Here is a 17,504-nt window from a genome sequence, read left to right on the forward strand (position 1 = left end):
GGTCAACTGTCCTTTGTGTGACCATCTTCAAACAATACTTTTAATTAACACAAACAATGAAACAGGACACAGTCCTTCTAGTCAAAGTTCAGAGCAACTGTCTCATTGACCCCTTACAGTAACCAGAGGACAGAAGGCCATATAAAATGCTTCACCCATCCCCCAGGGCAAGCTGCCCACAGAGCCATCAGCACCTCACATTCCTTTGAACTCAACTTAATTACCTTCCCTTCCTGTCTCTTACCAATGAACATAGAAGATTATAGATTTCATACACATACATCTATGCATATGACCAACATTTCCATTACAGTGTGCATGTGCCTACATGTGTGTGTGCGTGCATATGTGCGTGTGTGTGTGTGTAAAGTGTTTGTGTAAAGTGTTTGTGTGCGTGTGTATATGTGGTTGTGGGTGATATATGTGTGTGTGTGTGTTTGTTTGTGTGTGAGGGCGAGGGTGTTGAAGCTCCCCAGTCAGGTTGTACATGCACAGCAGCATTCCTGCAAGCCGATGTCACATCCTCTGTGACTCCAGCACGTGGAGACCGGCTGTGTTCACTCTCTCCTGTTCCTAGCAGGCGGATCGACTGCCACTCCAACATCCTCTCCCTTTTTCTCTCCTTCTCTTGCTTTCTCTTTCGCTTCCGAGTCCAAATCTACATATTTGTCTTGTTGAAGGGCCCAGGTGCCCCTGTAGCTGCAGCAATCCATAACAAACAGCAGGTGGTCCATTTACAGGGTACCTTCATGTGAATCATAAACCATAAATAATGAGTGTTGCAGCACAGTTCTCTGACCCCCCCCCCTCCCCCTCTCCCCCCCCCTCCCCCTCTCCCCCCCACCTCCAGGAGAGAGGAAGGCTTTGTGACGAAGCGCTGGAAGGACGTGCGTGTGGGCGACTTCGTCCAGGTGTTTTCCAACGAGATCATCCCTGCGGACCTGCTGCTGCTGCACACCTCCGACAGCAGCGGGGTGTGTCACATCGAGACCTCCAACCTGGACGGAGAGACCAACCTGAAGCAGAGAAGGGTGGTGCCTGGCCTCTCTGACCCGGTGAGGAGATCAGGGCCTTGGGAGTCTGTCAGGGCCTCGCCTTCTTTCTTTCTTTCTCCCTCTCCTCCCCCGCTTCCCTACTCCTTTTCTCCCCCCCTCTCTATATTCCCTCCCCTCCTCCTCTGCTCCTCCTGCTCTTCTCCATTCATCCTCTCCTCCTTTCCCCATCGCTTCCCTCCTCCTCACCTCCCCCACTTCCCTACTCCTTTGCTACCCCTTCCTCCCCTCCTCCTCTACTCCCCTCTTCTGCTCCCCCTACGCCTTCCTCCCCTCCTCGTCTACTCCCCTCCTCTTCTGCTCCCCCTGCCCCCCCCTCCCTTCATTCTCTCCTCTCCTCCACCCATCCTACCATCATCCCCGATTCTATCCTTACAGTAATTTGATGAGAAACGCTTATTAGTTAACATACAAGACTAAATGTTCATTGAGAAATGAGACCAACCAGTCACGTGTGAGCTGCAAGTCAGCACATTGTAATGACAAAGCTAACACCACATTACTTCTGGAGTGACAGGTTATGTGTCTCTAGGGCAACAAAAGGTTTGGGCGGAGGTATAAACATAGCAGGCAGATTCTTGCCAACTCACTGACGTGTGTCACTATGTGTCACTAACAGAGTGTTGTGTTCTTTTGTTCTAGAACAGTCTGTTTGATCCTCGACATTTCACCAGCACTGTGGTCTGTGAACGACCAAGTAACAACCTGAACCATTTCAAGGGTTACGTGTGAGTTTCCATGACGCCATCTCCAGCAGGAACACACCATCAATGCAGTAACAGCACAATTGCAAAAATGATTTGTTGGATTGTTACTATAGAAACATGAAATCATTATCTATCAGAGGTGGGAACCTCCTTTACCATCACAAACACTCTCAGGAGCACTACGATCTGGCTGTTATAGTTTAGAATCCCTCTCGGGGCATTTTTAGCAGGTCTCTCAGCCTGAGCCCAGACACACCACAGAGAGGAGAGCGTGTTCCTGCAGCTAATAAACACCTAAATATACCAGACGACTAAAATATCTCTCTTCCTCTCTGTCTGTCTCTTTCTCTCTCATTCTCTCTCCCTCCCTCTCTTCCTGTCTCTCTGTCGCTCTCCTTCTCTCTCTCTCCCTCTCTCTCTCCCTCTCTCTATCCCTCTCTCCCTGTCTCTCTCTCTCCCTCTCTCCCTCTTCCCTCTCTCCCTGTCTCCCTCTCTCCCCGTCTCTCTCCCTGTCTGTGTGCTGCAGGGAGCAGGCTGATAAGAAGCTGGGCATCGACATTGAGAGCCTTCTTCTGCGAGGATGTACCATCAGAAACACAGACCTTGCCACTGGCTTTGTGGTCTACACAGGTAAACACTGACGTGTCAAAGAGTCATTGATTCAAACTGGTGTCTGATTTCTGTCCGCATAAACACGAGACCATAGGAGAATGACTGGTGTTGACAGGATCCCTGGGCCAAATTCAATTTTCAACATGAGTTTAATGGAGGATCTCAGTAGGGCTATAGTTGTTCCAGTCCAGGGCTGGGCCAAATCGTCTGAGCCCGGGGAAAATGGCCACTAACATACCCAATAAAAGACTGGGGAAGCCCCGGGGTCACCTCAAAAGTGTCGTAAAGACCTGCTGAAAAACAACAGGCAATTTTCAGCTGATGAGGGGGAGCGGGGGAAATCAATAATCAATTCAGTCGCTGTGAGAGATCATAAGGTAGATAAGAACATGTTTGAAGTGACGTACTACTAGTCGTTAACGTTGAGCGGTTACGAGATTGTGGAAAAAAACCAGCAGCATCCGTAGGAATGTTGACCCCTCTTCCTGTTTCCTGTTCCAGGTCAGGAGACCAAGGCGATGCTCAACAGCAACGAGCGACGCTACAAGCGCAGCAAGCTGGAGCGAGACGTGAACATGGACGTGCTCTTCTGTGTCGTCCTTCTCTTCGTACATGTGTTTCATCGGAGGCCTAGGTAATTAAAGAAACAAGATTGGGACAGAAATCAATTACCCGGGGGGACAGAAAAAAAAAACGCACATAAAAGTACATTAAAATGAGCCATGGTACTCAAGGTCTAGTTCACGATTAATGGAACAGTCCTGGGACTTTACGAGCGGATTTCCAATAGCCTTCATCAGTCATTTGGCCACATGTCCATCCAAGAGGAAATCGAGGAGGACAGGGACGACAGAGGAAGAGAGAGAGAGACGGAAATAGCCGTAGATGGAGAGGCAGGGATGAACGTCTTGCCCTCGGGGCCTGACCTGTCCTGACAACTGACACTTTCTCCCCTCGCAGCTTTTGCTAATTCTTCTGGATAATTGGGGTACATTTGATTTACCGGACTGGACTGATACAATTAAACCAGGAAGTCCACTCTGCTGATTCCATCAAAGGTCACTCGGACACTGTGTCTTCCTGTGTTTCCTCCATTAGGTCACTTCCTTTGGCTGCAGTCATTACCCAGCATACCCATCTATCTGGTCGGCGATGGCAACGGGCACCTGGACCCCCCCCCTACTGTCCGGCTTCTATATGTTCTTCACCATGATCATCCTGCTGCAGGTGAAGTGTGTGTGTGTAGAAGTGTGTGTGAGAGATTCAGATATAAAGAGGAGAGAGGGAGGGAGGGAGGGGAGGTGAGGGGAGGGGAGGGAGGGAGGGAGGGGAGGGAGGGAGGGAGGGAGGGAGGGAGAGAGAGAGAGAGAGAGAGAGGAGAGAGAGAGAGAGAGAGAAGAGAGAGAGAGAGAGAGAGAGAGAGAGAGAGAGAGAGAGAGAGAGAGAGAGAGAGAGAGGAGAGAGAGAGAAGAAAGTAAGTGGAGAAGTGACCACCGGGCGATCCTGTCCTCCACCTTCCCTCCCCAGATCCTCATCCCCATCTCCCTTTACGTGTCCGTCGAGCTGGTGAAGATGGGCCAGATCTTCTTCATCGTCAACGACTTGGACCTGTACGACGAGGAGTCTGACAGCAGGATGCAGTGCAGAGCCCTCAACATCACCGAGGGACCTGGGCCAGATCCAGTGCGTCTTCTCTGACAAGACTGGCACCCTCACCGAGAACAGATGGTGTTCCGGCGATGCTCCGTCGTGGGAGCAGAATACCCACACAACGAGAACGGTACAGGTGTTCAGCTACATGTCTACACTGCATACCGGGGTTCTCCAATCCTGGTCCTCGAGGGCCACTGTCCCCCATGTTTTAGATGTTTCCCTGCTCCAGCACACCTGTTTCAAATGAATGGGTTGTTATCAAGCTCGGTGGAGGCTGTGTTGTGTATTCTGACATGGGTCTAGGTTATTTTCAAACACTATTTAAATAATCCATATAGTCGTGGGGCTCAAATCAAAACCAAAATTTGTGGTGTGGCTGTAGTAAAAAAGTATCTAAAGGTTTTATAAAATTGGATTCAGAACAGCCAAGCTGGATTTGGAGAGTTTCTAGAACAGATTTAGGACAGATTTAGAAGACCCTTCCCCAGAAGTCTGAGTTGAACTGTCCACAGTACACATACACATTTGAGTTCCTTAGGTGGAAACTAAGGTGCACACACACACACACACACAAACACACACGCTGACTAAACAAGCATACAGTAGGAGGGTACACAGTGTGTACACAAATGCCACGTCCTATATTTGTCATGTGATCCGTTCCTAGCCGTCCGCCTGGAGGTCCTGGGGGAGCCCAACTCAGAAGAGGAGGTCATCTTCCACCGTGCGACCCCCCCCTCCCCCTCCGGCCGGCCCTGGACCCTGGACCAGCCCCACCAGGAAGCTGACCGCCGTCACCCCCGGCAAACAGAGCGGACAAGATCAAGGGAAGAGACCAGGGGGACTCGGCCTTCAGCAGTCCTCTGGTGAGATGTTCCTCCAGGACAAACTGCAGGGCACTTGATACTCCTGTTTTCCAGTTTTACGTTTCCTGTGGACCTATGGGCATTTGGTCTATGTGTGTTGTCTTTAACATTCTCTTCATTTAGCAGATGCTTTTCAGCAACCTTGCTGGATTCGGAACAGCCAAGCTAGATTTGGACAGTTTCTAGAACACTGTTAGATTTAGGACAGATATGGAAGACCCTTCCCCAGACGTAAGCTGTCTCCCAGTCCCTGGCTCACCCGGGGCTGACCCGGTGTAGTGTCACTGGAGCTGGCGACCCCGGTTCCTGTCCCAGATGGTCTAGCAGTTTGGTGTCCACCGCTGAGCACATCCCTTCTGGCCCCCAGCCGCAACCCTTATGTGTGTGTGTGTGTTGTGTGTGTGTGTGTGTGTGTGTGTGTGTGTGTGTGTGTGTGAGAGCGAGAGAGCATATGGCCATGCTGCGCTGCATTACCCCATCGCACCATTGACAGCACACAGACTTATTATAACGTGAGAGCTATGGATTTGTCATCATCCTCGTTGCTGATATCTCGGTTCCTCACAACCTCCTGGTACAGTAGCTGACCATGGCTAGTTTTTGCCCGTGGAGATGGAATGCGAGCCAGCGGTTGTCATGGAGAAGCAAGCTGAGACAGCATAACAGACATGTTGCCATGGTTCTGTGCTACCAGCCTGATCTCAGTCTTACCTTGTTGCTTGTCCTTTTGTTATTGTTGCGGTTTTATGTTCATTACACAGTTGATCATTTTATAGCTCCAACACGTGTTTTTATTACTGTAAGGATTATGGTTGCATGACTCTCAACTCCCCTCCTCCTACCCCTGTTCTCCTGTCCTCTCTCTCAACTCCCCCTCCTCCTACCCTGTTCTCCTGTCCTCTCTCTCTCCTCTCCTCTCTCTCCTCTCTCCCTCTCTCCTGTCCTCCTCTCCTCCCTCTTTCCTCTCTTCTCTCTCCTCTCCTCCTCTCTCCTCTCTCCTCTCCCCCCTCTCTCCTCTCCTCCTCCTCTCCTCTCCTCCTCTCTCCTCTCTCCTCTCTCCCTCTCTCCTCTCTCCCTCTCTCCTCTCCTCTCTCCTCTCTCCTCTCTCCTCTCTCCTCTCTCCTCTCCCCCTCTCTCCTCTCCTCCTCTCTTCCTCTCCTCCTCTCTCCTCTCTCCTCTCTTCTCTCTCCTCTCTCCTCTCTCCTCTCTCCTCTCTCCTCTCTCCTCTCTCCTCTCCTCCTCTCTCCTCTCTCCTCTCTCCTCTCTCCTCTCCTCCTCTCTCCTCTCTCCTCTCTCCTCTCTCCTCTCTCCTCTCTCCTCTCTCCTCCTCTCCTCTCCTCCTCTCTCCTCTCTCCTCTCCTCCTCTCTCCTCTCTCTCCTCTCTCCCTCTCTCCTCTCTCCTCTCCTCCTCTCTCCTCTCTCCTCTCTCCTCTCTCCTCTCTCCTCTCTCCTCTACTGTCCTTTCCTCTCCCCACACAGGAAACGGAGGTGATCCCAGACAGAAAGCTGCTTCAGCGGATTCCGGGGGAGGGCGACGGAGGCTGTGTGGAGGCGGGGCTGCATCTCGACTTCTTCCTGGCCCTCGCCATCTGCAACACTGTGGTGGTTTTCCAAGGCAACAGCTCAGAGACGGAAGGTGAGCATCTCCAGATCGCTGTGACCCTGACCTGGCAGGATGAAGGAGGCAAGGCAGAGGAGAAAGAGTGGGAAGAAAGGAAGAGAAGGAAGGGGTTGTCTTCTATCTCTGTCACCTGCTCTGATTTCAGAAAAAGGCGCTGAAGCCGCCGAATTGTAATCCGATTTTACACAGAAACTACACCTCTTTATCTTTGCTCTGACAGTTTACATTCTGCTGTTCCAATTATCCACCTTTATTCCTGTAATCCACCCCTACATTCATAGTCAGGTCCAATCAAATTGTATTTGTATAGCCCTTGTCATGTCACAGAGGGCTTCACAGATGCCATAGAACTGCTCGTAAAGCAAACCTAAATCTCTCAAAGAAGACATAAAAAAAGACTACCAGGAAAACGTAGTTGGCGACAGGCTACTTCTGTAGTCCACCTCTATTTCTATAGTCCAACCCTGCACCTATAGAGCACCCCTTAATCCTATAGTCCAAACCTACTCCTATAAACCAGCCCTACTCCTATAGACCACCCCTTAATCCTATAGTCCAAACCTACTCCTATAAACCAGCCCTACTCCTATAGACCACCCCTTAATCCTATAGTCCAAACCTACTCCTATAAACCAGCCCTACTCCTATAGACCACCCCTTAATCCTATAGTCCAAACCTACTCCTATAAACCAGCCCTACTCCTATAGACCACCCCTTAATCCTATATTCCAAACCTACTCCTATAAACCAGCCCTGCTCCTATAGACCACCCCTTAATCCTATAGTCCAACCCTACTCCTATAAACCAGCCCTGCTCCTATAAACCAGCCCTGCTCCTATAGACCACCCCTTAATCCTATAGTCCAACCCTACTCCTATAAACCAGCCCTGCTCCTATAAACCAGCCCTGCTCCTGTAGTCCAACCCTACTCCTATAAACCAGCCCTGCTCCTATAAACCAGCCCTGCTCCTATAGACCACCCCTTAATCCTATATTCCAAACCTACTCCTATAAACCAGCCCTGCTCCTATAGACCACCCCTTAATCCTATAGTCCAACCCTACTCCTATAAACCAGCCCTGCTCCTATAAACCAGCCCTGCTCCTGTAGTCCAAACCTACTCCTATAAACCAGCACTGCTCCTATAAACCAGCCCTACTCCTATAGACCACCCCTTAATCCTATAGTCCAAACCTACTCCTATAAACCAGCCCTGCTCCCATAAACCAGCCCTGCTCATGTAGTCCAACCCTACTCCTATAAACCAGCCCTGCTCCTATAAACCAGCCCTGCTCCTATAAACCAGCCCTGCTCCTATAAACCAGCCCTGCTCCTGTAGTCCAACCCTACTCCTATAAACCAGCCCTGCTCCTATAAACCAGCCCTGCTCCTATAAACCAGCCCTGCTCCTATAAACCAGCCCTGCTCCTGTAGTCCAACCCTACTCCTATAAACCAGCCCTGCTCCTATAAACCAGCCCTGCTCCTATAAACCAGCCCTGCTCCTATAAACCAGCCCTGCTCCTGTAGTTCAGCCCTACTCCACTACCACAGAAGGTAGAAAAGAGACATCCAGCTAACAGCAGCTGCTGTAGCAGCGATTTAATAGGCAGTTCTCCTTGCCTGCCTCACTACGTGCTCTGCATCCAGCACAGGGCGCCTCTCCTCTATCAGTGTTTGGGGCTAATTTCTGTAATTGCTCTTGAAGATCCCACGATGTCTTGGTCTCCTGTCTGCATTATCCACTGTGCATGCAGAGAGGGGAGCTTCACAGGGTAATGAGGTCTGCTGTTATTAATGTGATGACCCTGAGTGCCTCTGCTGACCGGGGGCGTTCTCCTATCAGCTAATGGAGGGTCACGACAGGGCAGACCAAGAACCAGCCAATACCGTTGGATGAGTTAGGTTGGTTGGTTGGTTGGTTGGTTGGAAGGTCATCAGATCCAAACTGGCAGGACTGTGTTCCAGGACACAGATTCAGACAGAACAAAGTCGATCTCACCAGACTAGTGGTATTTGTCTGTGTCCGTAAAAAGAGGACTTTCATCTCCGAAAGCCCCAAACAAACCATCAATGAATCAACAAATAACTTGAAGGAGGGACTACCTTTCCTCCCCTGTCATCCCCAGGTGAGTGTCACACTCAGCACGTCTCGCTCCAGGAACCCTCTGGAGTACCTGTCCCACCTGTTTGGAAGGGTGGCCTCGCTCCGACACACCCTGGCTTCCTGGCAGCCCATGCCGAACAAGACGCGCTCCACCCCCCCCTGCGACCTCGCCGTCCTGGAAGAAGACCACCCCACTCCCAGCTCCTCCACCCCCACCAGCACCAGCTCAGGGGCTGAGGCGAAGGCCGGCCCGTCGGGGAGCCTCCGTCCTGGGCTCTGTTACGAGGCGGAGAGCCCTGACGAGGCTGCGCTGGTCCACGCTGCTCGGGCCTACGGCTTCACCCTCCTGGGTCGCGGCCCGGACAGAGTGACTGTACGCCTGCCCTGGGGAGAGGAGCTGACCTTCCAGGTGCTGGACACTTTGACCTTTGACCCCAGCAGGAGGAGGATGTCGGTCCTGGTGCGGCATCCTGTCTCTGGGGAGGTGGTCCTGTATACTAAAGGGGCAGACTTTGCCATCATGGAGCTCCTGGCTAGCTCAGACGCAGGTGAGGGGCAGACCCGGGGCCAGGACTTAACTTCACACACACACACACACCTGCATGAGACTTTGCGGTCTAACAGACACTAAAGGAGAGAGAATAGCTGTCCTTAATCAACATCTGTTTGTTTGTTTGTTTAGAGGACACCCAGTGTGGATAGTGTCTCTTTCTAAAGGTAGCCAACAATGTGAGGAATGTTAACAGTATTGCATAATACCCATGGTTCTCAAACCGTTCTCCCCCAGAGCGTAGTTTTGAAGAGAAGCAGAAGGATATAGCTGCCGTCACTCAGAAACATCTAGACTTGTACGCCAGACAGGGTCTAAGGACCCTCTGTTGCACCAAGAAGGTGCTTATTTAATGCATTCATTTATTCCTCCACTCATCCATTTAATCAATGCATTAATTAAATAACTGATTAATTTATTCGGTCGTTCGTTAAACAGTGTTCCCATCTGTTGATTTGTGAAGGTGTTGAGTGAGGAGGCCTATGAGAACTGGAGGCTGTGGAGGCAGGAGGCCAATGCTGCCATGGACAACCGGGAGCAGCTACGCAGCGACACGGCAATCCATCTGGAGACCAACCTCACCTTGTTAGGTAGGAGAGACCAACCTCGCCTTGTTAGGTAGGAGAGACCATCCTGGTTCACACTAACTTCATCCTGCCATGTAGGAGATGCTATCCTTCAAGTAAAGTGAACATAGAGACTCCACAGCACCTGACTCCTTCCTCTCCTCCTCTCCTCCTGTTTTCCTCTCCTCTCCTCCTCTCCTCCTCTTTTCCTTTCCTCCTCTCCTCCTCTCCTCCTTTCCTCCTCTCCTCCTCTCTTCCTCCCTCCCTCTCCTCCCTTCCTCTCCTCCTCTCTTCCTCTCCTCCCTTCCTCTCCTCCTCTCTCCCTCTCTTCCTCCCTTCCTCTCCTCCTCTCTTCCTCTCCTCCCTTCCTCTCCTCCTCTCCTCCTCTCTTCCTCTCCCCCTCTCCCGCTCTCTCCCTCTCCTCCTCCCTTCCTCTCCTCCTCTCCTCGTCGGCCAGGTGCCACAGGTGTGGAGGACCGTCTGCAGGAGAGCGCCCCTGACACCATCGCTGCTCTCCGAGAGGCGGGGATCCAGGTGTGGGTGCTTACAGGCGACAAGGCCGAGACGGCCGTCAACATCGCATACGCCTGCAGGCTGCTGGATGATGGGGACCTGGTGTTCAACATGAGAACCAGCAGCAAGGTAGGGAAGGACAAGGAAGGACGTTTAGGGCCCGACGCATGTTGACACTGTTGTTCAGGGCAACTGTTATGAGGTACAGAGCAGAGAACCAGGTCAGAGCTCTGTGGTGGTGAGTCATCGGGGGAGGGGGTGCCATGTATTTTTATTTCAGACCCAGGTAAGGATTAGTTTCCTTTCAGTTTGTTTTCCATTTTCCTCTTTTCCAAGGAAACAACTCATTGTTCTCTCTTTCCATCTCTCTCTCTCTCTCTCTCTCTCTCTCTCTCTCTCTGTCTCTAACTCTCACTCTCTCTCTCTCTTTCTATATATCTCTCTCTTTCTCTGTCTCTCTCTCTCACTCTCACTCTATCTCTCTCTTTCTATCTCTATCTCTCTTTCTCTCCCTCCCTTTGCCTGATTTGAGTGCCCAAAGCTCTAACTACATTTACATCTGAGTAAAAGGTCAGGTCCTCACATTTCCCATCACTGGGTGACGCAGGTAGCATGCCAGGTGGGAGCGCTGCTCCTCTCTGGTCATTAGAGATCCCAGGGTGCTCTGTGGCGGAGCGAGGAGGAGGAGGAGGAGGAGGAGGAGGAGGAGGAGGAGGAGGAAGGGGAGGAAGGGGAGGAGGAAGGGGAGGAAGGGGAGGAGGAAGGGGAGGAAGGGGAGGAAGGGGCTCCTTCGCAACCTCCTGACTGTCTAATCATTCCCTGCTCTAAATAGAACAGAATGACCCCCCTGGGCTGTGTGTGGATGAGGTTGATGCGAGGGGAGCCCTCATGAGTGGAGGCCCAGTCTGGGGGCTCCCAGCTGGGGCAGGGATGGGGCTAGGCTGGGCTGATGGATGAGCAGTGGTACCCCCCATACAATCTAGAACAGGTTAGAGATCCCATTAGAGCTGCAACACACACACACACAGAGGTTGTGATAACAGTTATCACATTCAACCCTCCCAGGTAACACTTTCCCTCCTTTATGAAGGTGGAGATGAGGAGTAAGAACATTTTTAATGAACTATTTGTACTCCCGATACAGAATTATGTGCAGACTGTCACTGTTACATAACATCCTCATTCTCCAAACTCAATAAAGTTCAGAACGGAGGCGATGGATGAGATAAAATCTGAATATGACCTCAATATTTGTCACCCCAGTGGATGCCACCCCTCTCTCCCCCCCCCCCCCTCACACACACCATTCCGAAGGACTCTGGTTCGCCAGTCACCCACAGGCAAAAATGATTAATCCGATTGGACGAGACCGGACTCTGGTAATTGGAACTGGTCAGGGATCACACACACCATTACTCATCTCACCCAACTGCCAGCACAGTCAGTTTACTCTACTTCCATGTACATTATTGTTAGGTTTTCTTATTTGTTATTATTAGTTTAGGGGTATTCTCAGTTGTTTGATGAATTACTCAGTATTTTTCACATTCTTCTATATATTGTACAGTGGCCAACTTAGGTTAGAACATTTTTATTACAGGTTTAGATGATTTTATGAGGTTTCGATAGGTTGCTGGGGATTGTAAAGAGAAGCAGGAACAAATACTTCTAATGCACCTGAACTTGTACTGTACACTTGTTACAAATGGCAATAAACTTAAACCTTGAACTTGAATCTACCAGGGCTGCATCTCTGTTGGGTCCCAGGGGTGAGAGGCGTGGGTGGCAAACCGACCGACCAACCCTCTCAAACAACCTCCACACTCTTAGAACCAAAACAGCCAACAAAAAAAGTGTTCTTCAAATACCCCTGAGTGAGAACCTTCCCGAACATCCATGTAATTTCATGTTTAATCTGGGTCCATTCCCCATGTCCCTCTGTTTTGTCCAGACGATGTGTGCGTCCGTCCTGGATTCCACCCTGGAGGAAGTGAGGAGGTACGACCAGGGCCCACCTGGATCTGGGGCCCCTACCATCGGCCTGGTGATAGACGGGCCCACCCTGGCCATGGCGCTGGAGTCGGACCTGCAGGCCCGCTTCCTGGAACTGACGAGGCGCTGTCGCTCTGTCCTGTGCTGCCGTGCCACGCCCCTGCAGAAGGGTCACGTGGTCAAGGTCGTGAGGGAGAAGCTGAAGGTCATGACCCTCGCTATAGGTAGGCTTAAAGGGAATGTCTGTCGTGTTGTTAACCACGTTATTGTCTGTGGACTGCAACTTCTGATGGATTCTCTCCTCGTCCTTTGTGATGTCAGGCGACGGTGCCAATGATGTGAACATGATCCAGGCAGCTGATGTGGGCGTTGGCATCTCTGGACAGGAGGGCATGCAGGTGTGTGTGCCCCTGCAAGAAGACGCTCACCTGTCTCACCTGCCCGTCACAGTTCACATTGGGGATATGTACTCTACTGCAGTGGCTCCTGGAGCCTGGTCCTCGGGGAACCCTGTCCGGCATGTTGGAGATATTTCCCTGCTTCCTCCAACACACCTGATTCAAATGAACGGTCATTAGCAGGCTTCTGCAGAGCTGGATAAATGACCCATTCATTTGAATCAGGTGTGTTGGAGCAGAACATCTCAAACATGCCGGACAGGGGTGCCCCGAGGACCAGGGTTGGAAACCACCGCTCTACCGTACGCTAATCCATGTAAATAGGTCGTTTTTCAGGTCACATGTATGTGGATCTGTGTGGAAGCGTGTGAGAACTGATCCTGAGTGTGAGACCTGATCCTGAGTGTGAGACCTGATCCTGAGTGTGAGAACTGATCCTGAGTGTGAGAACTGATCCTGAGTGTGAGAACTGATCCTGAGTGTGAGAACTGATCCTGAGTGTGAGAACTGATCCTGAGTGTGAGAACTGATCCTGAGTCCCTGAGCTGCGTATGTCTGATGGTTGTGTGCTGTGATCTCCCCAGGCGGTCATGGCCAGTGACTTTGCCATCTCCAGATTCAAACACCTGAAGAAGCTGCTCCTGGTCCACGGTCACTGGTGTTACTCCAGACTGGCCAACATGGTCATCTACTTCTTCTATAAAAACGTGGTGAGGACCACTGGTGGACACGGGGGGAGGAGGGTGGGGGGTTAGAAATGTTTCGCCCTCTAGGGTTCCCCTCTAGTAGATAAAACATGATCAAGTGGGGTCAGATGGCTTGGCGGTTAGGGAATCGGGCTATTAATCAGAAGGGTTCAATTCCAGGTTCGATTCCCAGCCATGCAAAATGACGTTGTGTCCTTCAAACTACTTGCTTTGGGGGGAATATCCCTGTACTTACTGTAAATCGCTCTGGATAAGAGCGTTTGCTAAATGTAAACTCCGTCTGGGTGACCTTCCAGTGGAGGTGGTGCCCTTGTTGTTTTTAGTTTTCCCCCTCAGACAGCTTGATGAGGGATCACCCCTGGTGAGGATCGTCAGGGAAACCCCTCAGTCCTACCTGACCTCCAAACGCCTCACGATACCAACCAATAAACAAATGGGCTCTCAGGTGTAACGTTCCACCTGCATGTGTTCTCAGTCTCTGGTTCTCCTTCAGGCTTACGTGAACCTGCTGTTCTGGTATCAGTTCTACTGCGGGTTCTCCGGCACGGCCATGTCGGACTACTGGATGCTGATCTTCTTCAACCTCTTCTTCACCTCCACTCCGCCCATCATGTTCGGGATCATGGACAGAGACGTCCCCATGGAAACGCTGCTAGGGCTTCCGGAACTTTACCGGAGCGGTCAGGGGTCAGGGGTCAGTTTGAATCGTCGTGGGCTCGAACTTGAACACATAAAAGTGTTGTTTTGTTGAAGAATTACACTAAGTGCAGTGACGTCCTAGTGTGTCCGTGTTGATGTTCCTTCTTGCTTTCGTAGGAATTTAAACGGTCGACGTTCTGGATCACTATGTTAGATGCCTTCTACCAGAGCCTAGTGTGCTTCTATATACCATACTGGGTAAGACTGGGCCAAACACTGAGCTTCTACGTACATGTTTATCGATGTTAGACACAGTCCCATACACATGAAAAAAACATTGCAGCGAACAATACTACATTACAGTTGTAGTCACATCTGTCATGAACTCTCTCATAGCCGGAGGGAGGATAAGGGTCATGACTCTGATTTTTCTGTCTTGCAGACGTACGGAGGCACAGACGTCGACCTCTTCACCTTCGGGATCCCCATGAACACAACGTCGCTGTTCACCATTCTCCTGCACCTGGCTATAGAGATAAACAGCTGGGTGAGATTCCCATCACTTACCACCCTGGCGGTGGCTCTCCAACTGGTTCTAACTTCATTCCCTTTGATTATGCTAACGTTATCATAGCGTGAAGTGATGACCTTAATTACATTAAAACATTTACTGTTTATTACGGTCTGTGTGCTCTTGCAAACGGCTCACTCTCTCTCTTTCTCACTCTGTTTCCCCTTCCCTCTATTTCTACATGATTGTGTGTGTGTGTGTGTGTGTTGTGGGTGGGTTTACGTGCAGTTAAAGGTCTATGTCTTGTTCCTCAGACGCTGGTCCACTGGGTGGTCATGACGGGCAGTGTGGTCCTGTACTTCAGCATGACCCTGGTGTACAGCGCCCTGTGTGTGACCTGCAACCCTCCCTCCAACCCTTACTGGCTGTTCCGGGAGCAGATGACCGACCCTGTGTTCTACCTGGTCTGCTTCCTCTCCACCGTGGTGGCTCTGCTGCCCAGGTAGGACACACCTTCAGCCTGCAGGCTCGGGGCGCATGTTCCTGTCCGAAATACGACCCAAGTCTGAGTAGCGACCGAGCCTGACTAGAACCTGACTAGAACCTGACTGACATTCCGTTTTTTGGAAGCCGACCCAACTCCAAGATGGAGCACTTGAGTTTCACACTCAGACAGTTGGTCCATCGGTTTGATGCCATATATTCACTCGAAAAGAAGTTGAATCACCATGTTATGTACACTGGCCCGACATGACCAAACCTCACTCATCCTGACCATCATTCCTACATTTTTTACGAGTCTCGCTGGGCTTCAGACTGCCTCTACACAGCACGCCCTCTACTGACTCTAGTGACTGGTTAATTGGTTGGTTGATAGTTGGATGGCTGACTTGATTGAATGTTGATTGGTTATCGATTGTATCTTTCGATAAAGCTTGTCCTTAATCAACATACCATACATCCCAACTCTAATTGGCCTGATGGTAGAAGCATGTGGACCATATTAGAGTCCACGGCAGCATTGAATCAGTCAGATATCGGGACTATTTGCTGTCAGCAGTATTTGTTTTGATATATGTACCATGTCGGTATTGGGCCTCCTATACATGATGAGGGCAGAACACAAGATAGAGGATGGTGATGTGGATGAGGATGTGAGGAGAATGAGGATTATGAAGAGTAGCAGGAGGATGAAGGTCACCTAGCAGCAGTTCAGAGTTCCTCTCAGAGTGTGAAGCTCCTGAACGAGAGCTCACAATGCTCTGATTCACATCAAAGAGACGTAGATTTTTCTCTGGCCTACTTTCCCATCACTATCAACACCCTTTCATTTTCTGTCTATCTGTCTCTCTCTGTCGCTCTCTGTCCCTCCCCCTTTCTTTCTCTGTCTCTGTCTCTCTCTCTCTTTCTCTGTCTGTCTCTATTTCTTTCTCTCTCTTCCTCTCCCTTCCCCTCTTTCTCTCTTTCTCTCTCTCTCTCTCTCTCTCTCTCTCTCTCTCTCTCTCTCTCTCTCTCTCTCTCTCTCTCTCTCTCTCCCACAGGTACACATTCCATGTGCTGAGGAACACCGTCGCCCCTTCCTCCCTGGTGCGGGCGCGGCATCTAGGCCGCCTGCCCCCCTCCATCAGGGACCAGTGGATGAAGGAGTGGAGGGGGTACAGCAGCTCAGGGGGAACAGCGGGCCCCGTCCATGCCGCTTCGCCCCCACCGCCTCTCACCCGTGAGCCCTCCCATCCCTTCTAGCTTCCCGCCCGACACCTCGGTTACCCACTGTGACGTCACAGGACGTGACATCACAGGAGGTGACATCACAGGAAGTGGCATCCCAGTCATCGTCATCATACGGAGCTTTTCAGAACCCCCTTCCAGCACTGAGGTTCCACTCTCTCAGGTGGGGAGAAAGAAACTGAGATTCAGAATGACTCGTATTTATTATTGCTGTGCCACTCTGGACATTGTGTGCCAGATATGACCAGTCTCTGCCCAGTGTGCATTTGTATTGTGTTTTAAAAGTTTGTTGCGTATTTATTTTTATCTGTCATCTTTTTCTTTCCGTCATGACCATTTAAGAGATGAGTTCAGAGGGTGTTTATTCTTGCCTTCTTCTTCTTCTTAGCTCTCTTTTCTCGCACATTTCTCTCTCTCCTTTTCCACCCTCTTCCTCCTTGTAAGAAGCCTCCATAGTGAACCCATAAGCCTGTTACTTCACTGATGGGTTTTTAGAACACAGTGGTAACCCAATCAGTCACACTCCCCGCCCCTCCAAAAACCAAGCACTTTTCCGGAACAACGCAGTTCATTTAAAAAACCTCACACACGCACACCTACTCACACACACCACCCCTACACACACACACACACACCTGAGTGTGATCTGCTCCATAGATGTATGCTCCAAATAGCCCCATTGCATCTTGGTCTATGAAGTGAAGCGTTCCTGCTCATCGGTCGTCTGTCTGATCGTGACACACTACAGGTTTCCACCAGGCACCAGGTGTGATGATCAGCTCATCATCACATCCAAATCTGTTCCGTATAAAAGCTGCCGGATTGAACTAGAAAAACTCTCTTATACTGTTCGTATAAGGCTGGGCGTGGGAATGTTGAATGTAATCATCTTTTTTCAGTATATAGAATAGACAATGATTCAATGCAAAATTATGATATTTGAATTGTTCAATTATCTTTTTTTCTTCTTTTTGTAAGTATATGTTTGCTCTGTAATCCCATACTAGGACACAGGATATACCTCAACTCATCATCTCAATAAATCGTGGAATTATTCAATACAAATTCTGAAAGATAAAAGTGCATATTCATGAGCAACAGAAAAAATGAAAAAAAGAATGTGCTTATGTGTCTATCCTTGCGTCTAAAGCCACTTAAATTGAGTTCTGGTTGAGACGTGGTGTCTTGGTCTTCCTCGTTATGATGTCTATTTATGTAACACGCCATTTTAGAACGTTACTGCCCTCTAGTGTCAACAGGACAAACTGCAACAAGGTCATC

General features: G+C 50.3%; 1 protein-coding gene across 1 annotated transcript in view; it reads left to right on the top strand.

Moving 5' to 3' along the window:
- Positions 1-17,310, top strand: part of LOC124470430 (phospholipid-transporting ATPase VB-like) — a 22,677-nt gene extending 5,367 nt beyond the window's left edge. Inside the window, 25 exon segments of the mRNA XM_047024313.1 lie at positions 851-1,055; positions 1,695-1,780; positions 2,286-2,389; positions 2,873-2,982; positions 2,984-3,005; positions 3,470-3,531; positions 3,533-3,598; positions 3,899-4,036; positions 4,038-4,092; positions 4,095-4,321; positions 4,692-4,890; positions 5,170-5,270; positions 6,389-6,526; positions 8,642-9,167; positions 9,407-9,510; positions 9,633-9,759; positions 10,193-10,377; positions 12,200-12,464; positions 12,562-12,638; positions 13,223-13,348; positions 13,839-14,039; positions 14,162-14,242; positions 14,427-14,531; positions 14,810-14,997; positions 16,037-17,310. Coding sequence (XP_046880269.1) covers positions 851-1,055; positions 1,695-1,780; positions 2,286-2,389; positions 2,873-2,982; positions 2,984-3,005; positions 3,470-3,531; positions 3,533-3,598; positions 3,899-4,036; positions 4,038-4,092; positions 4,095-4,321; positions 4,692-4,890; positions 5,170-5,270; positions 6,389-6,526; positions 8,642-9,167; positions 9,407-9,510; positions 9,633-9,759; positions 10,193-10,377; positions 12,200-12,464; positions 12,562-12,638; positions 13,223-13,348; positions 13,839-14,039; positions 14,162-14,242; positions 14,427-14,531; positions 14,810-14,997; positions 16,037-16,238 — 3,700 coding nt within the window. The 3' untranslated portion in view covers positions 16,239-17,310.
- The last annotated feature ends 194 nt before the right edge of the window (positions 17,311-17,504 follow it).

This window comes from Hypomesus transpacificus, chromosome 1 (genome assembly GCF_021917145.1).
Source record: "Hypomesus transpacificus isolate Combined female chromosome 1, fHypTra1, whole genome shotgun sequence".
In the NCBI taxonomy this organism is placed as follows: Eukaryota; Metazoa; Chordata; class Actinopteri; order Osmeriformes; family Osmeridae; genus Hypomesus; species Hypomesus transpacificus.